The following is a 26,609-nucleotide window of genomic DNA, read 5'->3' as shown; positions in this document are numbered from 1 at the left end:
ACATCCATTTATGTTCACAAGCAGTAATTAAATGAAGCCTTTTTAGTGCCCAGGGGTGAAAAGCAAAGTACACTGCTTCTCATTCTATCTTACTCTTCAAAATTATTCTTTTTCTTTCTGAAGGGTTTTTAATAAGCAATCAAGCAACAGTGTCCATACGTCCCATGGTAACTTATCTCAGTGTTCAGGAGACTTTCCTGCTCAGACATTAGATGATGTGGGAAGCCCAATTTATCATCCTTCACAAAAGATTGGAGAGAAGAGATCTTCCAGCAGCACAGATATGCAAGGTAGTTCTGTATTTCATCTGGAGTTCAGTCTCCAAACATAAAATACTAGTCTTGTGTATTTGGTGTCTCACTGTCAGAAGTGAAGTACTGAGAAGGGGGTAAAAAAGGTATTTTAAAGTTCAAAGCCTATAAAAGCAGTTCTGTATTTGAGTGTAAGGACAAATGGAATACTGCCTGTATGTCTAGATTCTTTGACAATAAAGGTGAGATGCAATTCAAACAGCACGTACTGTCAAGCTCAATATACTCAATCACTTTGATTAACTTTAGCAATTCAGAGTCCATAGGGGGTTGTTTGAAGTACTGTGTTGATTTCAGGTCTTACAGAAGCCCAAGTGTCAAATTTCTGAATTCATTTTCTTGCATGCTGAGGCTTTAGAGTAATATATCCTGTGGTTTGTTTTCTGTCACTCTACTGGACGTTCATGTAACTTTTGCAGCTTTTTCTATTTTCAATATAATCGTAGGCTTTAAATAAGAAAATATGTAATTTTGTCCTTGACACTTGGAATTTGTGCATTTTCTTTTCAAAAGCAATACGAGGGCCACCACCGTTCAGATCATGGTCGGTTGGCAACCAGAGCGGAGGCATGTGCAGTGACTCTGAAAGTGCAGGGGGAAGCAGCGAGTCACGATCCATGGATTCTCCATCTGCTAGCCCAGGTACAGCTATACTCACTGCTGCCCTCATTTGAAGTCTTTTCTTTGGGCTGCTTGACATTGATGAAAACAGTGCTAGCTTAGCAAGTGTTGGGTAAAGCCTGTAATGAAAGTTGAGTGGAACTGATACTTACAGCTTCCTGAATATGTTTTTCACCTGCTAGGGGATTTTAAAAGACGACTTCCCCGAACACCTTCCACTGGTACTATGTCATCTGCAGATGATCTTGATGAAAGAGAGCCACCATCTCCTTCAGACTGTGGTAATGTTGTTTCTGTACCTGAAGTCCCTAGAAGATGCTTTTAGTTGTAGAGTGTGGCTTTTCTTTTTAATGTGCTTGAGAGAAAAGTCCATTAACAAGGCTGTGATTGCCAATACAGTGTGCAGCCAGTTGAGGTTGAGAGCTGAAGAATAATGTTCAGGTCATCTTAATGAAGTGGTGCAGAATTGTCTTTGTACATTCAGATTGACTATATGAGTAGCCTTTGAACATTTCTAGTGCCTTCGCCCTCCTGAGGTAAACATAAATGATCCACTCACCATTCCCTCCAGACATTTGTATTTAAAATCAGCCACATGGCACCGAGTTACGTAAGATCCCTTCTAAACAGATACAGAGATTTGGTAACCGGCAAACTGGAAAAAAGTAGATCCAAATGTTTAGGGTAATGACTGGGATTTTACCCTTTTCCACTTAAATAAGTTTGGTAATGTGTGTCCCAGATTTGACCAGACCATTTCGAATTTTCACATGAATTTTGCCTGTACAAAGACAGTGTTGCCACAGGTACTGAAACCTGAATAACTGGATTATCAGCAATAGTTCTATGGGATGTCTGCAGTACTTATAAATAGCTCTGGAATGTTTGTGGCACTTGCTCAGTAAAGCCTTCAGGAAATTCTTTGGTTAGTCCTTGTTTCCTAAATGTATACTTTGCCTTCTAGGAATCAGCCTGTGGTTAACAGTGCTAATTTAGATCCAGATTTAAGGCATGGCAATGTCCTAATGAATGTAAACTTCCACTTGGAGTGGTCTTGTTTAATCAATACTTGAGTTTTTCAGAAGCTTTCTGGGCAATTAACTGTATGTGTTTTTATCTATAAAACAAAGGATTTTGGTTCACGGAATTGCCTTTTAAGTAAACTGCTTGGAAAAAATGGGTCACGAAAAGCATCAGTTGCTGTTTTCGATGTTCTCTAGATTTCTGTTTTGGAATTCTCTAGAAAATATTTTGATGTTAAGTACTTCAGAAACACTACAAGCCAGCACTAATGTCATCTTTCACCCTCTAGTCCAGGGCTTTGAAATACACAGGATGAAATTTTCACTAATAGTTGCCTGAACAACAGAGCAGTTGGAATTAAATGTCCTAATATTTTAGTTGCCATTAACACAGGAGAAGTTTGAAATACTTAACAATAAGAACTTCTTGTTTGATTCCACTTTAATGTAAGATGATCTGACAGTTAATGTGTCTGTGATGTAAACTCTAACATTGTTTTGCTTCCTTGTGATTGAAATGTTTCTGATTACTTTGATAGTTGCTGTTATTTAAAATTCTGTCTAAAAATCAGAACTAAATATGTTATCTCAGTAGCAGATATTAGAATGACTGTAACAGAGACATTCTCTCCAGGTTTAAATGATATGACATCTGAAACTGCAAATTCCCCAGGACCTTTTAGAAACGCCAGTATGTCCAAAGCAGCACAAACACACAAACTCCGGAAGCTGAGAGCTCCATCTAAATGCAGAGAATGTGACAGCTTAGTGGTATTTCATGGAGCTGAATGTGAGGAGGTAAGTTGAAAAGCTTGGGATTTCTGTAAAGTCAGGAGGTTTGGAAACTTGCATTAGTTTTCCATATAAAATAAGTACAGTAACTGTGGCTCGTAGAATCATCATGAACTCAAGGCAGAAGCACCACAGACTAATAAATCTTTGCTCACATATGGGGTGACAAACAGCAGAGGTATTTCTTATGGTGTTAGATTGTATCAAACCATGTGCTTTTTTTTTCCTCCCCTGTAGTGTTCACTTGCATGCCATAAAAAGTGTTTAGAGACTTTAGCTATTCAATGTGGGCACAAAAAACTTCATGGAAGGCTTCACTTGTTTGGTGTGGAATTTGCCCAAGCTGCTAAAAACATTCCTGATGGCATTCCTTTCATCATCAAAAAGTGCACCTCAGAAATTGAAAGCAGAGCACTGAATGTCAAGGTATGCTCAAGTTTGGTTATGGAATTTCAGTACAAACAATCTTTAAAATGGAAATCTCTTAAGATATCAATGCTGCATTGTTCGTATGATCAGTATTTTACACTGGCCTTTCAAATTAAAACAGAGTTGTGCTGGTCTCTTAATTTCAGGGCATTTATCGTGTGAATGGAGCCAAATCAAGAGTTGAAAAGCTTTGTCAAGCTTTTGAAAATGGCAAGGATTTGGTCGAACTCTCGGAACTCTATGCGCATGATATCAGCAATGTTCTCAAGCTGTATCTTCGCCAGGTATGCACCTGAGAGGTCAGATGGAAATCCAAAGTAGTGTAGCACATCAGTACAAGGGGTGGGGGGGAAATAGCCTTTCTGGTAGTCCTGCAGCAGAAGTTTGAGTGCTTTGTACATTTGCAGTAGACTGCTTTATTTTCACATGGAGGCTGTGACAGAGGCAAGGAAAGCTGCTTGTATTACAGTTCCACATGGGCATAATGCCTCTTGAAGTACTAGTACTGTATGCAAAACAAGCATTTGGTTATCCACTGTAGGGAAGCTTTGATTTCTAAAATGTTCCTGGTTACTGAATTTACCTGTCTTACATGAAGCTTAAAACATTCCCATATTCCCATTACGCAGATGATGCTAATATATTCCTGTTTATATATACTACCAGATTTCATTAAGCAATCATAATGGTCATGATTCTGTGTTCATTAGGGAGGGGTTATCCATCTTTTTCATTCAAAATGGATCTTCAAAGCTTTGTGGTGGAGTTTTCTAGACCAGTTTTAGTATGTATCTGAAAGAATGAAGCTGTGATATTCCCCAGTGAAGTTCCTGAGTCTTTGTGAAAACTTGTTAACCCTGAAAGGACTAATCCTTAGCTGCATGGTCCTGTCTTCTTCTTTACACTGCCTGGCAGAGATGAACATCTCAGTCCTATGGTCATCACCATGTAGTGCTTTTAAAAATTTGCAAAAGATGCACTCTGCCTACTTAAGTCAAAAGGTTGCATATTAGATGCATCAGACTGTGCTACCAGTCTGAGGCACTGGGCTGTGTTTTAAATAGGGATATTAACTTATGATTATTAGTATTCATTTTCATACTGAGAGAATACTTAGAGCACAATTTAAAACAAATGTTACGTGTCCTGAAATCCAATTTTAAATAATGGATTATGGACCAAATTTGATACCACATGTAATATATTATCAAAGACTGAAAAAAGTAAATAACTCCTCTATTGGTGGTATTTGTGCATATACAGCGTAACACCATCCCTCATAGCAGTCGCTTCCCTGAAGTCTGTACCTGTACTGATAAATGCTCAGTCTTGAAGTCATTACAGAGAAGGGCTAGCAAAAGACATCTAAAGGAGATGTAGGGAGGAGTGGTTTTGTTGACTGGGATTGGATTTGACAAACTGTGGTTTGAGCTAATGGAGGGTTAAACAATGTCATCATCTAAGAAAAGGTGCTAGACCAGACAAAGGTGAAGGAAAAAATGAAGGAAACAAGTTACACTTCAGACATGAGTATGCTTCTGAAATATTCGTTCTTCAGCTTCCAGAACCCTTAATTTTGTTTCGGCTTTACAATGAGTTCATCGGACTTGCAAAAGAAAGCCAGAATGTAAATGAGGAACTGGATGCTAAACAAGCTAGCCCCAAATCAAAGAAAAGACAGTCCATCTGTATTGAACTGAATAGGATCATCATTAAAATTAAAGATCTTCTGAAACAACTGCCTGTACCAAACTATAACACTCTTCAGTACCTTATTGGACACCTTCACAGGTGAGAGAAGACTTTAAATGAAAACTGATATTGAAAAATAAACTGTTCTGTACTGTGTACTAGGAAACTCCTGTATTCTTTTGATGGCTGTAGAGGAAGTAGTCATGCACACCTTAGAAGATGTTCTGTTGCCATTTCTTTTTCCAGTGTAGTGAATGCTCAGGTGAAAGAAGAATATACAATTGAAAGAAAGGAGGGAAAGAGCTGAGCTCCATTATTCTTGATTCACTGCTAGCACTGAAGTCAGCAACTAGTACCTAGTGGCAGCTGCAGGGACCTAGGTGTGATTTCAGGTGGGGCAGTGATTTGGTGGCTATTAACAGAAAATTGGAATTTGTATCCTGTCTGTTAACCACCATTCTGCAGTTATATTTCACTTCACATGATGATGTGTGATGAGAATGTACCAAGTTGATGACTGCCAAAAAAAGTAGGTAATATTGGGCTACAGCTGTATTGTTGCTTAGGACAAAAGAGACATTCTTTTCCCCAACTACAGCAATGCAAAACAGCCACAAATAACATTAACCAAATGGGCCAGAAAACACCCATTTAGCACCAATGGAAAGTATTTAATCTAAGCTGCTGTTAAATGTAGTCTGCAGTGATTCTACCTGCCTACCCAATCCACCCTCAGTTTTTGTCTTCCAGCCTCTTATGTCTAAAGGTAATATTTTAATACCTGAAATATTTCTGTAGCAGTAAAACACTAACTCTTCGGGTTTTGGTGGGGTTATTTTCCCTCTTTGTGCAGGGTTACAGAACAGTGTGATGAAAATAAAATGTCAGCCAGCAACCTTGGCATAATATTTGGCCCAACTCTGATCAGGCCACGTCAAACGGATGCTACAGTTTCTTTGTCATCACTTGTGGATTACCCTTATCAAGCCCGGGTAGTGGAGCTGCTCATAACATACTATGAAAAGATATTTGATGTTTCATTGAAACCACTTCTGAATATATCTCAGCCTGAAGAAATTGCCCTTATGGAAAGAGTTGCTTTATCAGCAGAAGAGAGGGAGCCACAGCAGCAGACGAAGTCATTTGTTGCTATAAAGGAAGTGAGTGATGTTTCTTGTGCTGCTGCTATGTCACTTGAGCCATCTTAACTTCTATGACAAATGCTGCAGCATTTCAGAGCCTGTTTCTATTAAATATACGTGGTTTTGGTTTTTTTGTTGTTATTAAGGAGTGCCTTTCCTCCTCGTTTACTTCTGCTCTGACTTTTGTTAACAGGGTATTCTGATCACTCCAAGTGAAAGCAGAGCTTCAGAAACAGCTGTATTGCTTTTGGAATCAAACAATAGCAAGAATACGAAAGAACAAGTAGATACATCTGTAACTGGTTAGTGTGCTTTTATTTAATCTTGGGGTGGGTAAATAGGCAGCGTGGATGCATTACATGATAGTACATGCAGCTCTTCAATTTAGACAGAAGCAAGTGATAAAATGTGCTTTATCACTGCTTGATATACTGTTTACCTTCTGTAAGGGCAACAGACTTAAATCTTTTTAAAGGCTTTTAAGAAACCTGTGTTTATAGAATCAGAGCTTAAAGTATTTGGTAAGAGTTTTAGTTTCTCCCTTTAACAAAATAAAAAGGAAATCATGCAGTGACTGGATTTCTGAAATCCACTAAGATGCTGCAAACCAACATCCAGCAATCAACATGTTTGACTGTTTTCCCTCAGAATATGTATCATTGCCACTCACAAGAACTAAACTAGAAGGCTCTGGGAATAATAATTTTCTGACAGAGTCATCAGCTGCCAGTATTTTGGATGTTAACATTTCTGCTCAAAAAAAGCCAGGTTTGCTAACCTACCTTATCAGTCTTCTATAAGGTATTTTCCTGTTTATTTGCTACAGTGGCTTGTTTTAATGTAGGTATGATTTCATCCACTTTATTTAGGAGTAACTATACATGATCCCTTTTAATTATACTGACTTTCAGCTGGTGCTACCAGTTCAGTCATGAATAGCGCAACTTTCTGAAACATTGATCCTGAAAATCCTCAGGGATGGGAAAGCACTAGTCAAAAAAAGTGTATGTCTTTTTGCCTGTTTTCTCCTCTGTCTTCCTTGTACATCTGTACAGTATGTTTTACTGATGCTGAAATGCTGACATTTGGTTAGAGTAAGGTACTCCTGGTATATATATGAGGTATACCTGAAAACCAGCTGTTGAGGGATCATTAGTAAAGTTCATATTCTGTTGGTAAGTCTTGATGACTTTTCTTTGTGATGCAAAGATCCAGTCACATCTATTTGTGTGTTTCTAGGTGATGCTGCGAGTCCAACTTCAGAGAGAGACAGCGATTCATTTGTTTCGCTAGGTGAGGACAGCTCTAAAGCTAACTTACTTCCTGGAAAACCTACCCGTCCGATTACCAAAGTTCCATTGCGGGTTTCAAGGACAAAGCCAGCTACTCGGCCTCTGAGCCTACCTGTAGACCGAATACTTCCTTCTTGTGTTTTGAATGAGAGAAATTCACGAAATGCAGGAGCAGTAAGTCCAGAGAAGCTTGGCAGGAGCCCAACTATTGAAGAAGTTTCAGAGGTGAAGGCACTCCCTGCTGCTAATACCTGCTGCAGGCTTCCTTGTTATGACACTCAGATGCTGCGCAAAACTTGGGACAAGCAATATAAACAGTACGATATCACAGCGAGGACAGCAATGATTGTGACTAATGTGCCCCAGGAGAACCGAGCACTTGAGAGAGGAACTGCAGGGGCTTTGTCTTCATCATGTAGCACTGGTAGCAATTCAGCCAACACCATTCTTCTTAGTAAGCCATATTCTGTTTCAGGTGGGTCAGGAAGGACAGCAACAGAAGGAAATGGTGCTGACGCCAATCCTCTTACTACCTTCAGGGCACCAAGAACATTGCAGCCACCCCCAGGCACATTTTATAAACCACCCTCTAACAAATCAAAACAAAATGGAGAGGATCCTTTTGCTAAAGCTTGTGCACCAGCCAGTGCTAGCTCTGTGCTTCACCAGGATAATACTGTGAAACTGGCTAGGAGCTCTGCACTTCCATCAGGTGATCCTGAACAAAACACAAATGAACAAGGAACTAACTCAGAGGATACTCACCCCACCGATCTGAAGCCTACTTACCAGAGACTACGACCAAAAAGGATCCAAGAACTAGAACACAGGGAAGCTCATTTTGTATAGGGTGCAAATTCTTCTTGGACTGGATGCAATTTGGTGTTGCCAGTGGAGGCATCCCTATGCCCCTTTATCCTTTATCTTCCCTTGAGAATCCCACTTTTGTGCCATATTGGAGTTATTTTTATATATGCAGCATTTTTAAGGGGAGGGGGAGGGCTGGGGAATTGTGAAGGAGGTAAGTCAAACTTTGTAATACAGTAGCTTTTCATAAAGTTTAATGCATTCCCGGTCTTAAATACAGAGAATGGGCTCACTGAATAAGACATTGAGCTTCATTTCATTTTTTTCATGAGCCATTTTTCATAATAGATGTTATAATAAAAATGGAAGGTTTAATGTTCATTGTCTAAGCATAAACCAAAGCTTGTGCTTTGCTCTGTAAAAGCATTTGTTCAGTTTTCTAATCTGTGCAATTAAAGCTTTGCTCCTGAACACTCACGTACTGGCCAGCATAGCCCATAATGATGTATCATATGTGTATATTTTAGGCAGACATGGTTATCTGTTGCCAGTTTTCTATGTTGTCACTTTAATATTTGGGGTTTTTTTGTACAGAAGGATGCACTTACTGAGCTTTACTATTCAAAAGCAGCAATCAATCCACATTCTTGTATAGCTTAGCAAGTGGGGCAGATATGCACAGACTGTTTCGTTTGGATGCCCTTCTGGAGAAACTGTCAGTTGCAGTGGTGCCATTTCTTTCCCAGGTGAATGAAAAGGCAGTGATATGCTTGCTATAGATCAGTTTCACTATTTACCATGCAGTGTAACTGAAATGAAGAGCATTGTTTCCAAGTTTCAGTGAAAGAGCTGGAAATAACCAAAAATCTGCATTAGTAGGTGCATCTAATGGTTTTCACTTTGTATTAAATGGTTTTTATGTGTACACTGTTATATTTTGCTTTAAAATATATTAACTTGTTAACATTTCAGTGACTCTATGGTTTCTATATCTGGATTTCTTCTAACTTATTAAAATACAGACATGTGGCCTTTGCAATAGTACAGTTCTCTGCTGCATCTGTCTTCCAGGGATGGGGGTGGCATGCTTTTCTTAATGAGATTAGAATTAGCTTAACCCTTGCTTACGTACTATAGAGTACAGATATTTTAGCATGGTACTTTCTACTGATGCAGGACCCAAGAGGCTCAGAGGACAGGAGAAGCAAAGCATCAGTTTTCTGGTTTTACAACAGAAATACACTGGCCTTTGCTACTACATTCCCTTTGCCCTTCTTCCCAAAATACCCCAAATAAAATCCCACATTGAATTCTGTTAATGTAATCCGACTTAAGTTTCCACAACAAAAGATGATATACTCAAAGCTGAACTTCTGGTTCCTTGTCACACTTCCATAAAAACATGATTTGCACTCTTGACAAAGGCCATGCTAGGAGCTCTTTCTTTGCCTTGTACTACAGAAGAGCCAAAGATGCCAGATGCTGCTGCCTGTCCAGAGTGGTATTGCAAGTTGCATGATGAGAGGAAGGATAAAGGCTTCTTGATGTAGGTGGGAGTTTGTTCCACTCTGAGCATGGGGAGAAGAGGGAACACCACAAAACTGGTTAAAAAGCTGAAATAGTATTACTGAAACACTACAGGCGTTGTAGCAGAACCTCATACCATAGCTATGAAAGGATGATGCTGGTCAGTATAGATTAGGGCCACAAGATGGCAAATTAATTTGTGGACTACCATTAACTATATTCTCTCACTTAGTTTTTTAAGTGTTTTGGTGTATGTCTAATACTGAGCATAGAATCCCACACCTTGAAGCTCATCCAGTTCCAGCCCCTGCCATGGGCAGGGCACCTTCCACTAGAGCAGGCTGCTCCAAGCCCCTGCGTCCAACCTGGCCTTGAACACTGCCAGGGATGGGGCAGCCACAGCTTCTCTGGGCACCCTGTGCCAGCGCCTCAGCACCCTCACAGGGAAGAGCTTCTGCCTAAGAGCTCATCGCAGTCTCCCCTCTGGCAGGTTAAAGCCATTCCCCTTGTCCTGTCACTACATGTCCTAGTAAAAAGCCCTTCACCAGTATTCTCTGTAGGCTAGGCACAAGCCATCCTTTTTTCCTCTGCCTGTTTATTTTTTTGACTGGGTATTTTACTCATTCCTCTCCTTTCCAGTGGACTCTTGATGTGTCAGAATCACATTTTCAGTGAGCTTCATTCTTTTCTGCCCTGTCGTGGGTGACTATGCTAATGTCTCATGAAACTGTAATAAAACCAGTTTGTCTAGTTGGATGAGGTTATCCAGTACTCCCCACGGCAGGGTAGTTATAAACAGGAACAATGTTCCTTAACCAAGTCATAATACCCATTACTACTTGTTACCATAGTCATGTCGTGCTAGCATGAAAGGTTTTGGATGGTTCAAATGTGCTTGGGGTCTTTGTTCAGTGTTTTCCAGAGCCAGGCCCCTCTCAGCAGGGGAGCCTCATAAAACCACGTTATTTTATGAACCATTACTTTCTAAAGGTCAGTTATACCTGTCCCTACTTTGTAATGTGTTTTGACTCTTTTTGTATGCAATGCGAGTGGAGTGCTTCTTCTGACAACTTTTGAAGCCTATTTAGGAGTTGTGACTCTTTTTACCCAGCCGCAGGCGCTGTGGCGGGGGTTTCACGCCAGAGTGGGGCAGCGTCGCCTGGGGGTGTGAGGCTGTGGCTTAATCATACAATCAGCCAGGTTGGAAAAGACCTTTAAGATCATCAAGTCCAAAGGGCCGGTGTGTTACTTTTTAAGTGTAAACGTTCGTAAGTGTTTTGCATCTTGGTGCCGAGGCGGCGTTTCGTTCAGGCCGGAACGCTGAGGCCTTCCCTCCGTGTAAGGAAGTGCCTCAGCAGGCCCCGAGCCGTGAGGGGCCGCGGCGGGACGTGACAGGCTGCAGCCGCGGAGCCTGTTCCCTGTGGAAAAGGCTGGTTTTCTTTTTGTCTGGAAATGCTCCTGATGGCCCCTATTGTTTGTTTCGGTTCTGATGCAGATTTCCCTAGGGCTTATGCTTGGGATTGCTTCGACGATTGCAGTGATCCCATCTGCCTGCCCCAGGTGACCAGTGCTGAAAGTGGCGGCACCCTGCCAGGCGTTCCCTCAGGGGAGCAAAACCTTTCTGTGTCAGATTTGCTTGGTAATGGCGTTTTGCGAAGTTGTAACCCACTGCCTCATCCCTCTTAAAGCTTTGGCAGTGTACTGACCTTCATAAATTGCTGACCTAATTAGTCTTGGCAGCTGTTTGTTTAGCAGGCCCCTGATGCTACCAGCACTGCCCTTCTGAAGCTATCTTTTCAAATACAAGGTTTGTTTAGATCTGAGGAAATACCTTCAGAAGTATCAGCCTTCTAGTACAGACTTTGTTGTCTTTGTGCTGGTCATATTGTATGTTTGGGAGGATTTTTACTCAGGAGTGCTTAAACATGCAGATCGAGCTGTTCTGTATCAAGCAGGGGATTAAAACAATCTCCTTACAACTGAGCAGTGTTATTCTGCAAGCGCTAACTGCATCTAAGATATGCGTTTCTTTGCGGCCAAGCTGAACATTCCTTCAGAAACCTTTCGCATAGTACAGCAGTGCTCGCATATGAGGTAAGCTTTTACAGTAAGTTTTCCACATTTTTATTGCTTCTGTTTAAGGAGTCCTAGTTTTGCTTGCAAATCCATGAGTTCTTTAGCTTCTGTAGCGTAGCAGTGGCCCGAGTTAATCTGAAAGCTGACATGAAATGCTCTTTGAAGGCAGCTACTGTGTGCTAACATTGGTAACTTAATTCAGAGCATGTTTGTGCTTTTTAAGTGACTCCTCTAAACGCTGCTGTACCTCACAGTACAGTGATCTCTTGATCGCTCAAAGTTGATTCTTTCTGGATGAGACCAAACTGGAACCTGTGCGTCAGCAATGTGCCTGATGTGCTGCAACTGCTAATGCGTGTTCAGCCCCCAGGGCCAGACTGGAGCTCATCTGAAACAACTCCCAGACATGCAGTGTGTGGGACTGGGTCCTCAGCACTCACTGTTTCCCTGTAAATCTGGTCTTATTGGGCCATCCCACTTGTCAATGTACACATAGACTGAACATGTTGGGAAAATGGGACAAATTGTTTCAACCTTCTGTTGGTAAAGTTGGGGGAGGATGTCTGGTATTAACAAACAGTGACGTTTTATATAAATAAGTCAATGTGGAAATAAATTTCACAGAAGGATGCTTTGGAGAGAAGCCTTTACAAATAAAACATTCTATCTCTGTACCCATTTATCTCCATAGGGAGAAGGGAGTTCTATTTCTAGTTCAGAGATTCGTGGGATCCTTGAAAAGTGTTTTCAGTCATGAGCAAAATAAAAAACCATCCTAAATCTTCCAAAATGTGAAACGTTCGAGGAAAATCCTCACTCCTCGGCTCTTAACGCTTCCAGACAACAGATGAGTGTCTATGTGAAGTAAACCGATTACACCAAAAAGCAGTAAACGTGCCTTCTGAGTTTGCACTTGCTGTGCTTTGTGCTTATTTAGCCACAGATCTGGGTGATTAGCCTACAACTGGGTTTGCACCAGGATCTGTGAGCAGGATCTGTTTAAGATGCCACATTTCCCTGTATTTAGTGCGTGGAGGAGTCTGTTTCTTAGGGGTACACATTTCAAACAGGTTTCACTGGGTCCTTATTCTGTCTGATTCTTGTCAGCACTCCCCTTGAAACATTGTATCAGCAACCTTGTGAATAATAGAGCTTCTGCCAGTTTCTGTGCACTCATTTCTTTGCAGCTTCTTCTTTGCCATATGGTCAAGTAGTGCAACTCATATCCTCACTTTCCATCTCCTTTCTTTAAGTGTTTTACTAGCAGCCATATCCCCCAAGTATGGTTTGATCCCAGCTCACCGACCTCCTGGTTCTCGTCCCTCAGGTCACTCCTTATCTCTTTCAAGGATGGAGATCTCTGGAACACATTGGGGAACAATTAAAAACCTTGAGCTTGGGTTTTCCCCAGTAGTTTAAGATACCTGGGTTCAAAACTTAGCTTAGAAAACCCCAGTTTGTGTATGTGTAGGTTTCTCTACACACACATGCACACAGGGGTGTTATCTGTCTGTATACTTATATAGATACAGTTATTCACACACACCCCTACAGCTTGCCTGGGAAAAACTGTGTTAACATCAATTGTGTTAACTTTCCAGTGAGGCTGTGTGTAGGGACATGCTGTACTACATGTGTAAGAAAGAACACCTCGCCAGTTAAGTAATTGCCTGGATGCTGGAAAGCGTTACTCCTGAAAATGAGAACCCAGTACACATGGGTGCATATTTTCAAAGCTATCTTTTCAGGTAATTTGTAAATTCTGTTAATTTTAGCAACTATTTACTTGTGTTGTGAGAGAGTTTACTAGGGACATTTTCATAATTTGATGGCCAAGCAGCATTTTCCCCTCCCATGTGAAATGAAAGGCTCCATATAAGCTTTCTCTGTTTACTTTCAAGGATCTCATGCTTCACAAAACAAAAATGGGTCACAGCTGATGTAGCTGAACATAGAAAACAAATATACCCTACCCTCATCCAATTGTGCTGTGAAAAATCTGATTAGGAAAGATTAGTTTAATCCATTAGAGCTGTGTCCCTCTACATGGGGGCAGCAAAAAAAAAAAAAACCAAACAAAAAAAAAAAAAACCCTCCATTTTCTTAAAATAACTCAACTTAGAATTTTAGAGTTAAAATGGTTGTTTTCTGAATAAAACTGTTAAAGTGTCTGCCTGCCTTGGACATAGTTGAGATGCTTAAACACAGTCTACAGCCGAGAAGCAGCAGCAGCACTGTTTGCTTGGCTTTGCACTGCCATTAGAGTACACTACCCTCTGTGGTTTTATAAAGCCCCTTGTTTCTTTGTCATGATGGCAGCAGGGTCAATCTCAGCTGTGATATCAACATATGTCCAACAGAAAGTAGACCAAAGCCACTTGCAAAAGAGGAGGTTACTGTGTCATCCTTTGTGAAAGAAGTCAGGTTAGAGTCAGTGGTTTAGGTGGCAACTTGTGCAGAGGCTTCAAGGCCCTGGAGTGGTGCTGGGAAGGAAGCAGCGTTCAGAGTGCAGTGTAATCAGGTGTAAACCTGTTGTTAAATTCAGTGAAACAAAGGTTTATGGAGCATTCTCAAAAGGCTCCCCAAAGCCCTGTGAAGGAGAAAGAAACAGGCAAAATGGTGCTATGTCCTTTTTAATGTATTTTTTTTTTTAATAACAAAGGTTGGATTGGTGCTCAGCTTCTAGTTTAGCTGCAGTGAGGGAAGCTGTGGTAATGCTTGCAGAGAGGGAGGTTTTGCTGCATTGCTGTCTCTTTCAACCCTTACAGATGAAAATCTATAAAGAATTCAGTATTCACTTAGTGCTTTCTTGCTTCTGGATCAGACCATACTACTTGTGGGTAATTTGGGTTGGAGATGTGAAATAAACTATTTAATAACAATATGTAACTTTCTTTAGTGAATATTAGTTGAAGTAGAACAGAATTTGTTGAAAAGCTGTCTGAATAAATCTCTGGAAGTCTGAGCCTGAACATGCATAAGGTCATGTTGTACTTAGCTTAATGTATTTCTGTGTGAGCTTGCAGCTTGCTGATATTTTGGCAGTTCTAGAAAATAAAAAAAACCCCGAAGATCAGATGAGAAGAATGAATTCTTCTCCTGCAGTGGTGTTGTGAAACAGTTAGTTTTGTGTCTTGCTGTTCCTGTTCTTAGAGAGTAATGGTCCATGAAGTAACTTACTGGATTACTTGTATTTCTGCACATGCACATGTTATAAGAACAAACTTTCCTGGCCTTTCACAGGGTAGCTATAGCAATAGCAAGGACATTAATTTTGTTAGAATAATTTGTGAAAGTGAATGAGGTGGAAAAAAAAAACAACAGCTTCTCCAGTTTCTGCAGTTCTGATTTGTCTAGGAAGCTTAGAAAAAAAAAAATCATAGTGTCTAAAACATTGTCTTCAATAGAAAAAAACTCTTGTGCCACCTTTATGAAAAAAGTATAGAGTTTAGAGAAAGCTTGAAAACCCTATGAACTCAGTTTTGAAGTAGTGGAAAGGCCTTCTGCCTTCTCTAAGGCCATATCACACACATATCAGTGAAAGAATCTGCTCAGAAAGTTACCCAGGCTGGTATTTGTTTGATTCTGTTAAAGACTTGTAGAATTAGTGAACACTGGACTGATGTTTACTTGATGCTTTGAGGATGGCTGTGATATGTTAGCACCCCTGGAGCTCAGGCTCCTCAGAAAAAGCAGGAACATAATTGTAATCATTGCAATGATTAAATTCAGACTTAAAGAAATACTCAGTTGGGAGAAATTCTTGAAAGCTTTTGATAATAAAGTGTGATTGATATAGTATAAGCAGAGTAAGGGGACCCTTTGCTAGCTGCTCTTAACAATCTAGAAGCCAGGAATGTTCTGCTGAACCTCCAGGATGAAATCAGGGCAGAACTGCTTTTTGTTGTTGGCAGCCAGTCAGAATCGGAATCTTTCTTATCCACGATGCTTATTTGCTTACGTCATTTCTATGCCTCACTGTTCCTCACCTCACACCAAGTAAAATATAGAAATTCATGATTCACTGCATGACCATATTCAGCCTCCTGTGGAAAGGAGTTGAAAAAGAACTGATTAACTTCATTCCTACCCTAGAGACCTTCTTGTGGTTCCATTTGTAACACTACAAGATGTGCTGTCTAGCAAGAAGGTCTAAGTGACAGAAGCTGTCACTTCACCATATTTCACTGCTGAAGTGCAACAGCCAGAAAAAGAGTGAAGAAAAGGCCTTTTTTATTTCTTTATTGCTTAAGGATATTTTTAACCCTTGTTTCTTTCTTATGTTTTCCTAGAGGTTGTATGTAAGCTAGGATTTAATTTTGAGAAATTTGCTATTTTGAAATGTAAAAATTAATTTCATTCTGGTGATTTAAAATCAGTATTTAGATTTATTGTACTGTGTATTAAAACTAATGGTAATGACTGATGCAACCAGTTACTTCACTTTCTTGTTTTCTGTCAACAATATCTACGAGTTTTTTTTCTGAATGTATGCAGCAAATCATTCTTCCATGTTATGCCATAAACTGCTGGGGGGTTGGGGGGGAGAGAGGAAAAAGTAAAAAATTCTGTTTTTCAATTTCTTAAGTTGGGGCTTTGTAAGAGTATTCCCCATGCTTCAACAGTATGTTAGAACCAAGTTGTTTTTGTTGGTTCTTACAATAAGCTCTCTGGAAAGACGATTAGTTCCTGCAAAAGGAAAACTATCAAACACAGGTTTCATATGCTGTAGAAAGAATTCACATCGCTTGAACATATTGTCTTCAGGCAGCAAGCAAAAGCCATTCTAAATAGTAAGTCGTTATTTGCACTAGCTTCTTAATGGAAAACAGTTCATAAGTGTGTGTGGCATTTTCTGGTTTTAGGAGGGGTTTAGTATCTGTGTTAATGAATGAAGTCTGCTTTTCTTGAAACTGAATTTCTTCTAGTACCTGTGCTGGTTTTAATTGCAGGTGTATCAAGCCACCACTGATCTTGTGAGCAGGGTGCTGCCTTTAAAGAATGAAGATAGGTCTCCACCATGACTAATCACTCCAGTTCATGTACCTCCTGACCCCAAAGGGAGTTCTCAATACATTACTGATAGGTACTACTTTTGCCATGGTCCTACTCCATTATTTTATTATAGTTAATTATTTTTAACCTACAGTGTTTTGCTGTAATTAAATTACTAGAGCTTGAATCTTAACCACACAATTTTGTTATTCTAAGTGATGCTCAGATAGGAAAGGATATGTCAAGATTAAAAATTAACCATTGCTTATTTTTTCTGTGCTGATACAGAATCTGAGGCTTATATGTCCCGTGTCTTCTGATTGAATTAAGTTACTCTTTTCCTACCCTTTTGTCTCATATTTACTTGTCTAATTCAGGTTTCTAAGCAGTATAAGATTAATACACTTCAACACTTCTATCTGTGAAGCTGTTCCTTTTATGAAAGCAAGGCTCTTTCCCTTTAGCTCCTAGTGAAACGAAGCAGTCTGGGGAAATCCAAATGTATTCTTGTTCATCCTAAAATGAAAGGTGATTCTAAAGTATGTCTGACAAGTAAAATTTAATCTTTCTTTATAAGTTTTATATATTAGTTACATTTCATGTATGAATGTCATCACTTAAGTAGTTTTGTTTAGGCCAAAAGGAGAAGTACTTTTAAACTCTGTTTCAGCAGAAACTTATTCTTGGTAATCAATCTGGTAGTCACTTTCCTAAAGAGCAATTCCTTTGGCACTTTATGCATATTAATTTGTTGTCTGGATTGAGTTGTTCCTCTTGGAAGGAATAGCTCTCCCCATCTATCAGCAAATGTAACTAGCAAGGTTTAATGTAAGAAACCTTGCAGGTTAAAAAGCAAGCATAATCTGGATAACCTTATTTACTGCCCTTTTCCCCCCACAATGTTACTTGTTTTGGCTGTTTTACTACTTATAATTTTAGTATCAGAGAAACAGCTAGATTTTCCATAGTAAATGCTAACAGCCATTTTAGGTGGCAAACCTAATCCCATTTCTGGCCTTGCACTACAAATTTTCTTCCTAATGGTAGTGACAGTTACAAAGTGGTGCAGGTATATCATACATAGCAAGAGGTTAGGAACATGAGTGAAAACTTTGTGTACCATTTAGGGAATCTCTTGTTGAGATAGAAACTCTTAATGGTAGATGGCTCACTAAAGAGCCAGGAGGAAGAGGAGAGGCCAGGCCACTGGCAGACTGCAGATTTGATGGCCTTGACATGAAGGCTTGAATTCCCTTTCACAACTATTGCAGAAAGATTGCAGTGTCAATCTAGGATTTAGAGGAAGGCAAGGGGAGCTGAACCTAAACTGGCTCTTCCTCAGTTGTTCAGCAGCAGGGTTCATTCAGCAGAACAGCATCAGGTTGGAGAGCCTGAGTTATGCAGCAGTGTCAGAAAGCCATCTGACTGCCCATAGCTGGCAATTCTGTGAAGAGAACCTCACTGGAAACATCTGAGGTGACTGCTGGGAGCTGCTTGCAGCCAAATATAGGACAGCTTTCCATGTAAGAATATTCTTATGAGCCATGAGTCTGTAAACGTACAGAACCTACTGCCACTAGTGAAACTACAGAAGTATTGTCTTTTCTTGCTGATGCTCAGCCAATTTTGTTCCTGGATTCTTAAACCCTCTGAGCACCTAGTTCCACAGAAGGACCCTGGATTGTGTAAACATCTGAATAAGAACTAGATACGCTTCCTTTCAAGAAGGTGTCTAAATTTAGCCTTTTCTGTCTGCTGAGCACGCTCAGCACTCAAATAATCGACCTAGATTGGTTTTCTCGGGTCAGCCCTGTGAAAGTGGTATCTGTGTTCTTACACTTAGGCTTGCAAACTTGGCCTCTGTTACTACATGCTTGGAATGCCTTTTGCACAAATACAATGTGGCAAACTCTGGGAGGACTAGCATTTAACCATTTTAATACATCATTTCTTACTCCTCTGGATTAATTTCTTTGGCCTCAATGTCAAGACTTCAATAATGTTTCCTCCCATAATGGGTTGAAATAGGCTTCACATCCCATCAGTGTGAAGCTTGATCTCGCAAAACAGAACTGGTCCTCTTCTGCATGTCATGGTGCATGATTAAGATCCCAGTGTTGTCTGTACTATTAAGATCATGTTTCAAATCATGGTGTTGGGCAAAGTCACCAGACTGCGGGTTTTTTGTACGCTTTAGCTTTTGTCCACTCAGTGTGAGGCTGTCATACCTCTCCAGACCATCAAGTGTTAATCCATTTACTCTTTACAACAACAGTATCTTTTTATAGGCAGTCTCACTTCTTGTGGTGCTCTGTAATTAAGCAGTTAGAGCTGATGGAGTGATACTGAAAATTGGATGAAACTGTTGACCTACAAAATATGGGAAATTCTCCAAGTTCTGGCATCATTAGTTTTGCACAGATACCCTTTCTGCATAGTTGTTGCTTTGTTTATTTGATCCCAGATAAACACCTGTTGTGCTTTAGCCCCAGCCAGCAACTGGCACCACACAGCCACTTACTGGCTCACTACCTCCAGATAGTAAGGCTGGTGCCAACCCTTTCCCCACCTCCTCCTTGGTTGAAGTCTGATTTCCTTTTCAGTTCATAAAATGTGGACCTGAGATGATTTTCTGAGCAAGTCAAATCATTATTACTGATTGTTAGCTTTTAACTAATGCTTTGTTTACAGATTAGGCCAAAGTATTTTGACTTTTTTCAAACCTTATCTCTCCTTCACTTGGTAGATTTTTAAGAAACAAAATTCTAGAACAGTAGTGGTAAGAGAGGCTCAACAAATCAGCAGTTTTAAGTGTGTAAATCTTGATAGAGGTTTGAGTAATCTCCAGCAGCAGAAGCCCCACAGCCCTCCCATCTGATCAGTTCTAGCACTTCACCGTTCTTATATTTAGAAAGTGTTTTCCAATATCTAATTTCCACTTCCTTTTCCACACTCTGCCAGTTACCAGCCATTCATGAAGGAACTGTTCTTCAGTCATTTGAATGCCATAAGGCAACTCAGAAGTAGGAAGCTGGTACAGGTAGAAAATTCAAATAGTTTATTTTTTAACAGGTCCCTGTACTTGGTATTTAGATTTATAGGTCAAATTCTCCTTTTCTTTTTGAAGGTCAGAATTCATGGTGATTAAAATGAGTCATGAACCTAGAAAACAGAGCATATAAGGTTTTTAATTCTGTTGTATCCCTACTAAAAATATAGTGGGAGTTGCCAAATTTGAAGGCATAAAAATATGAGATCTTGTATTAAAAAAAAAAAAAAAAAGGCAACACAAAGGATTTGTCTTTACAAAACCCATTCCAGGCTGTGTTAATCAATATGCATTTATTGCATATTGTGTTCCATGTCTGAATAGAAAACCTATTTACGATATTTAGCATAACAACTAACCAGTTTTAGATAAATCAATGTCCAGTTGTAAATCCACCTTTTATTGTGAAAAATAGTTTGAAAGCACAGATTTAATCGGATAAATGATACAACAACCACTTTTATTACTTGCAAGTCCAAGTGAATAGCTGGATTCAATGTTAATGACTTTTTTTCAGTTGAAAGAGGTGCCTTTCCTCTCTATTGCTTTTTTGGTGCTGATAAACATGTCACAGGAAACAGCCTCCAAACAAAGGAAAACCATGATTTTTCACATATGATAGTGTATCAAGTGCAAAATGAAATGGTGAAGACAATGAAGGGAACCAATCTCTATGATAACAATCTTAAATTAAGAACAGAAAGCTGTTATTTTGCTCTGGGGTCTGTCTCTGTCAGCTGAGAAATGGCAATGCAACCTTTGCAACAGGTTAACCAGAAGTGTTGATACTGAAGAATGAGCTTCTTCAGGCAAGTTGGACTTCTCCTCTGGAAGAACTGGATCCTCCGGAAAAGACAAAAGGTAAACTAATATTCTTTGGATTTCAGCTTTGGACCATGCACTCCATTGGATGAAGTGACTGGTACGTTTATCAGCATGTAAAAATCATCAATTCCTTAAAGGATCCAGTGTGATCATTGTTTGGGCCTGCGTCTGGGATCTTGTCTGGTGCAGTTTTCAAAGGTGCTCTTTACAGTCTAAACATAGAATACTCATATCAGGTGTTTCTTTAACAAATAGTATTGGGGACCAAGAGAACAGTTGTGGGTAATAATATTTTTGTGTTTCCACATAAAAAGATCTATCGTTAGAAATCATCGTGGGCACCATACAGCTCGGGGAGGTTTGATTCCTAATTTTAGATTTTCTTCTCACATACAGCTGCTCTTAAGAGTTGAATCCAGTGAAGGTCCTAAAATTCACACACATTTTATCTTTTTTAGTATGTCTGAATGGCATAAAGTAATCAGAAGTATTTTAAATCCTTTCACATCCTCTTAGATCTTCTTATACTTTGTCTTAGAACAGATTTATCTGTTACTTTGCATTAAATCGTTGCTCTTTTCCCCTATAAGCCAAATTTCCTTAGTCTCAACCAAAACCTCAAACTAGGGTCTTGGTCATTTGTTGTACTGCAACTACTTCTGTCCAGCAAAGGAAGTCTTGTTGAGATCCCCAGAGATAACTACCTGTTTCAAACTAAAAATAACAGAAATGTACTTTAGGGAATCTGTCAGGATCTAACAGTCATGCAAACAATTTGGCCATAATAAGAGATCGATAAGGTCAAACTGAACCATGGGATGAGTTGCAGTGCTTATCTGTGTGACCTGCTTTTAGTAATTGGGAATGACTCACATGCTGAAATTGCCAGGATCAAAGGATTATCTGATTTTCTTCATAGACAAATTTGAATGTCTTGCCATAGCTTCCCAGTAGACTTTCTCCACAGTCTACATTGCATCAAGAGCTGATTAATGTGACATTGCTAGCTCATGATTTAACACAGTATCAAGTCACCAATCCATACTTGAGCTACATTGCACCTTTTTGAAGCTGGACTTTGGTTACTGATTGTCAGGGAGGTGTAGTAGTTTAGTTCTCAAGTTCAGAGAAAACTCCCAAACAAACAAACCCCAAAACACTCACCAAACATAAAATCCATGTTTTTCTGATCTTCAAATGTGTATACTGAGAGAATTGGAAGTCACTTAGTCTAGTTCACAAGAGGAAAAACTTCATTACAGAGTTAAACGGCTGATCCATGGCCAGTTAAGCTTGTCACTTTTATACGGTCCTATCACTATGCTTGGTCCTTTACAGCTCCATCTGGATATTACATTTCTCTGTGCATATTGCTGGGATTTCTGGCTGTTTATCTTGTGGTTCTGCAGGCTTATGGGCTGCTCTCTGATCCTTCTAGTGAGTTCTGAGACATCTGTGTGTCCTTAGGACAAGGATCAGAGGAAAGAATCAGAGGGCTGACAGCACTTGCTCTGTCCTTGTCGCATAACACATTGTGTACCAGCTTGAAAGAAAGCTTCCTTTGTACTTTAGCCTTCATCCCTTCCAAACTAGTTAGCTCAGACAGAAAGGAATTACTGAATTCAAGCCTGAGGTTTTTGTCTTTCCTGGGAATGAAGTAAGGATAGACATCTGAGCAATAATCCAGAGTAACTTTGAATTAAAGATGGTAACTAGGGAGTCTCTCAGTTCTTACCCCTCTGAGTTTTTGGGTATGTAGTGCTTGTCCCAAACTTCTTAGCAACTGGATGGCCATGGGTGTTGGTAAGACCTTGTGGACCCCTGCTGAGAATCGTCTGTAACACCGTTCTGAGCTGTGCACAGCAGCTGTCAGGAGAAGAGTTGCATGATGGCAGGTTTCCTTCACAAATAATTGTGTCATCTGCCCTTTGCTGCTGGTAAGATTTAGTCTGCCTTTAAACATACCAGGCATACTTAACTTCCGAGGTATGTGTGGGGGTTTGTTGTTGTTCTGTTTTAAAAGGAAAGCCTTAAGAGAAAAGGTGTGAAATAGGAAATGGTTGCCTGGTGTAAAGCTTTCTCCCTTTTTTAGTAAGCATAAGCTGTGCTTACCTAAAGCTATTAGACAAAGTTACACTGGAAAAATCCTGGGCAGCTCCAAAAACCTGTTCTTGATTAAGCTGTGGAGTATCTTTTGCCGTGCACTGGTTCAGTCGGGGGGGGGGGGGGGGGGGGGGCTGGAATTCACACATGACCCATCTTGTCTCTGGCTCTGCTGCTGTATGCATTATTGTTACATATTTGTTGCCCAGTCAGGGGGCAGGAGCAAAGGAAAGGAGACAGGAAGTGCTTTCCTGTGTGTGTGCTACAACCCTGGTTCTGGAGAGTTTGTCCTGGCTCTTGTAGGGAGGAGAAAAGTGCCACGTGGCTGGACACAGAAATCCCATAGCTGGTCCTCAGAGTCCAGTGCTTGTGTCACAGGATCAAAGGGTTATAGTTTCAAACTTCTGCCAAAACACACAGAGGCAGTAAACCAAAATGAAACAGGAGTGGAGGAAACAGACCAAAAACCAGGCAGGATGTTGCTCTGTGGTAAAGCAGTGCCCTTGGTTTTCTGACATGACTGGGAGCTAGTGACTGTTCCCAGTGTGTTGAACGATCTGGGCAATCAAGTGGCATTTGATGGGGTCTTTTGTGTTATTGAATAAGGTGTTTGATCTTCATGTATACATTTCTACCTGTATTAGAAAACTAATAATGTGGAAATGAATTACGACAAAAGGCTAAAGTAAAGATCAAAGAATGTAAGCTTATGCCAAGGTCTTTTACCTTTGGTAAGCACAGTGCACTGACAGCCTGCTACTGAGCCCAGCATTGCAAAAGTGTGGATAAAAAGAAACCTTACACTTTCTCTTTCTTACATCTATTTTCCTGTATTATTGTAGTCATCCTCTTTGTATAAAAACTATTTGGACTTAACATTTGGTCTATCTGGCAGTTTAATACTACCTGCCACCTCTCTACCTCAGTCAGGATGCTTGAATGTTTCTTTAGAAGAGGGGGAAGCCACTGAGTTAGTTAGTGGTGATGCTTTGTGGGGCTCTGATAAAATCCTTGTACTTTCCAAGTGATGAAACAGGCAAGAAATTACCATGGGTACATGCTGCACTGAGCATTGCTGCTGCAAGAACAGGCCTCAGCCTTCTAGTCGGTGACTCTACACATGGTTCAGCTGTAAAATTTACTTTTGGATTTATTGTTTCCTTCTTTTCCCAGCTTCGTTTCCTGGTGGAGCTCTTATGGCCTCTGTCCTTATTTCTTGCCCTTGTCTGGCTGAGGAAAATTAATCCACTTTATCGCCAACATGAATGTAAGAACATTTTAAATGCTTTCATGCTCTGAATTGTGCTAGATAATGACTAGATGTTCTCAGACAGAGGAACTGGGACCTGTTTGTTGAGTATTATTCTCCAGCAGCAAAAGAACAGATTTTGCTTCAAGTAGTTTAGTTATTTATAGCCATAGATTGTAAGAATAATCAGTGTGTGTGTGGAAGCTCTAATTTTCTTGTGAGATGCTTTGTGATCAGACTTACATAAGATCTCAGGAGTGTATCCAGTTATAGATTTTTGTAAATCTGTTAAAAAAAATTAGCTTGGAATTTATTTCAGTTGAGAATAGCCATATTGCTTATATTGACTTACTTTTTGGCTTAATAAAAGAGAAACCTATATGTTTTCCATTGTGTTCCTTCTGTAGTAAGCCAACCCCTCCTTCTATTTAGATTCCCACAGGCTTCATTAGAAAAGATGCCTAATCATTGATATTTTGTGTTTCCATACTCTAGGTCACTTCCCAAACAAGGCAATGCCATCTGCAGGAACACTGCCATGGTTACATGGCATCTTCTGCAACATGAACAACCCCTGTTTCCGCAGCCCAACCCCAGGAGAGGGCCCAGGTGTTGTGTCCAACTACAACAATTCCATGTAAGCAGAGCTGAATGTGTGACAATCAGTTGTAATAATGCACTCCTGCTAGGCAATTGCTTATAGGCTGCTCTGGGCACCTGTTGAGCATTCATGGACACATTTCTAGAACATCATTCCAGCAGTGTTGAAGTGGAGCTCATGATGGCAGGTTTGGGCCTTTTTGAGGAAGAATTCAGTTGTACTAGTCTTGAGAGGACACACACTTAATAAAATGCATTCTTTCTATTGCCTACTGCTTAGTTAGTGTCTCAGGATAAATCTTTCTGATATAAGAGTATGTAACTCCTAAGCTTTCTTTTCACTTGAGTTGGCCCTTCTGAATGAGAGCTCTGATGAAGTAGCAACAAAGGAAAATCTGCACTGCCACTTCTGATGTAGCACTTGCTTTGATCAGCATAATAACCTTCAGATACTAGGCTTATTAACAAAATAGGAGAATTTGAGATTTACAGACTATTAGTGAAAATCTGCTGTGGGAGTGCTCTATTACACTGTTATGCTATAACAGTGAGTCATGAAAGACAGCAGAGTGGACAAAGAGCCTTAGAGTAAAAACCTGTTAGAAAGCTATAAATAATGCTTCCAGTCTCCCTTTGCCTAGTCCATCTTGGAGCATCCAGTGATTAAAATTAACATGCTAACAATGTCAAGGCCATTAAAGCTCCAGTCACATGAAGGCCCATAAGCTTGTAATTAATGTAGCATTTGACCTTTTGTTCCTAGTGAACAGGATTTAAAATAGTCAGGTGAACTTTTCTTGTGGGGTATGGTTCATCAGACATTAAAGCTAGGTGGTTCTGTTCTCTATACGTTCTGGCTTTTCTAGGTTGCTTATTACAGAGCAAACTGTGAGTCAGAGTAAATTCAGTGAGTAACAGAGGAAGCAAATACATTGTGTTTTCTGAAAGAATTTAGTCTTTCCTGTTTGCAGTTTCCTGTAAGCTAAAAAAAGTCATGAGGACTGAGATATACCATTCCATGTATGAAAAACCATAGCACTGTTAAAGAAATGTAATGGTCTCCCCTCTGCTAATAGGAATTATTTTGTTCCTGGTTATAAACACAGGACCTGCTTGTATCCTTGCTTGAGCCTCCTGTTCTAACCCAGAACCAGTAGCTGAATGGCTGCCTGTGACAGTTTGTCACTCCTGTTTTCCTGTCTTTCCTAAAATAAATGTTTTGAAGGGACCTAAAAACTACCGTTATATTGGATGAGAACAAGTTGTGAGAGGGAGGAGGATTCTCTGTCCGAGTGATTCCATGTCATGTCACAGAGCAGGGCTGCATATGCCCAGTGCCCCGTCCAACTGCTGGAGCTGAGCCTGGGATAGAATCAGAGCAGATCTGCACCATAGCTGTGAGGTGAATGCTGTCTGGGAAATGTCCTGCCTTCCCAGCAAAATCAGCATTGCTAATGAAGGAAGTGTATGAGTGGCCAACCTTCTGCAATACCAGTAGCCCTCTTAAACCTTCTGTGGACTTCCAAAACTGAGTCCCACACCACCTGAAACTGCTCTGTTTTCACCACAAAACTGAGTTTGGAGTTTCACAACTGAGAATTTTTTGTTGTTTGTTTGGGTTTTTTTTCCCCTCATCCCTAACACAGAAAATCAACTTTTTTTTTATATGAAAAGTTCTCAAGAGCCATCAGTCTTTAATTATTGTTGGGTCACTATTTCTTCTTTCAGCCTTGCGAGGGTATATAAAGATGCTCAGGAGCTCCTATTGGAAGCCCCTGAAATCCGTGACCTTGGCAGAATCTGGGAAGAACTGATTGTTATGACTCAGTTTATGGAAACAATGAGAACAAATCCTGAAAGAATTGCAGGTAATTGTTTTGTCTAGATCCCTTAAGACTCTTGAATTTTCCCTTCTGAGGGGTGACTAGTAACTTACCCTGCAGACTGACAAAATCTTAAGGTACTTTGCTTGTAGCTGTTATTTTGCTTAGCATTAGGGTAAGTTAAAACTCATCCAGTGTTGTAACAAATGCCTTTCATTTGAGAGGAAGGACACAGGCAATCAGCTCCTTTCTAC

At 40.1% G+C, this 26,609-nt stretch overlaps 2 protein-coding genes across 7 annotated transcripts in view; both read left to right on the top strand.

The window, feature by feature from the left end:
• The window catches only part of ARHGAP29 (Rho GTPase activating protein 29), a 74,738-nt gene extending 65,659 nt beyond the window's left edge, over positions 1–9,079 (top strand). For 3 of the 6 annotated variants that reach the window (XM_061379240.1, XM_061379239.1, XM_061379245.1), the window contains 11 exons: positions 124–290; positions 825–953; positions 1,115–1,213; positions 2,589–2,752; positions 2,984–3,172; positions 3,322–3,459; positions 4,734–4,966; positions 5,721–6,027; positions 6,203–6,311; positions 6,658–6,777; positions 7,249–9,079. In XM_061379240.1, the coding sequence (XP_061235224.1) occupies positions 124–290; positions 825–953; positions 1,115–1,213; positions 2,589–2,752; positions 2,984–3,172; positions 3,322–3,459; positions 4,734–4,966; positions 5,721–6,027; positions 6,203–6,311; positions 6,658–6,777; positions 7,249–8,150 (2,557 nt within the window). In that variant the 3' untranslated portion in view covers positions 8,151–9,079. The remainder of the gene's footprint in view (positions 1–123; positions 291–824; positions 954–1,114; positions 1,214–2,588; positions 2,753–2,983; positions 3,173–3,321; positions 3,460–4,733; positions 4,967–5,720; positions 6,028–6,202; positions 6,312–6,657; positions 6,778–7,248) is intronic. The other 3 variants (XM_061379241.1, XM_061379242.1, XM_061379244.1) reach the window with 3 other exon arrangements.
• An 11,441-nt stretch (positions 9,080–20,520) lies between these two features.
• Positions 20,521–26,609, top strand: part of ABCA4 (ATP binding cassette subfamily A member 4) — a 70,729-nt gene continuing 64,640 nt past the window's right edge. The window contains exons 1-4 of the mRNA XM_061378869.1: positions 20,521–20,616; positions 23,857–23,950; positions 24,428–24,569; positions 26,261–26,400. Of these exons, the coding sequence (XP_061234853.1) occupies positions 20,551–20,616; positions 23,857–23,950; positions 24,428–24,569; positions 26,261–26,400 (442 nt within the window). The 5' untranslated portion in view covers positions 20,521–20,550. The remainder of the gene's footprint in view (positions 20,617–23,856; positions 23,951–24,427; positions 24,570–26,260; positions 26,401–26,609) is intronic.

This window comes from Neopsephotus bourkii, unplaced genomic scaffold (assembly GCF_033783945.1).
Source record: "Neopsephotus bourkii isolate Nb327-2 ecotype Australia unplaced genomic scaffold, CSIRO-AGI_Nbou_v1 NB_1768, whole genome shotgun sequence".
In the NCBI taxonomy this organism is placed as follows: domain Eukaryota; kingdom Metazoa; phylum Chordata; class Aves; order Psittaciformes; family Psittacidae; genus Neopsephotus; species Neopsephotus bourkii.
The sequence above is the reverse complement of the archived record's forward strand: the minus strand, read 5'-3'. Positions and strand labels throughout refer to the sequence as shown.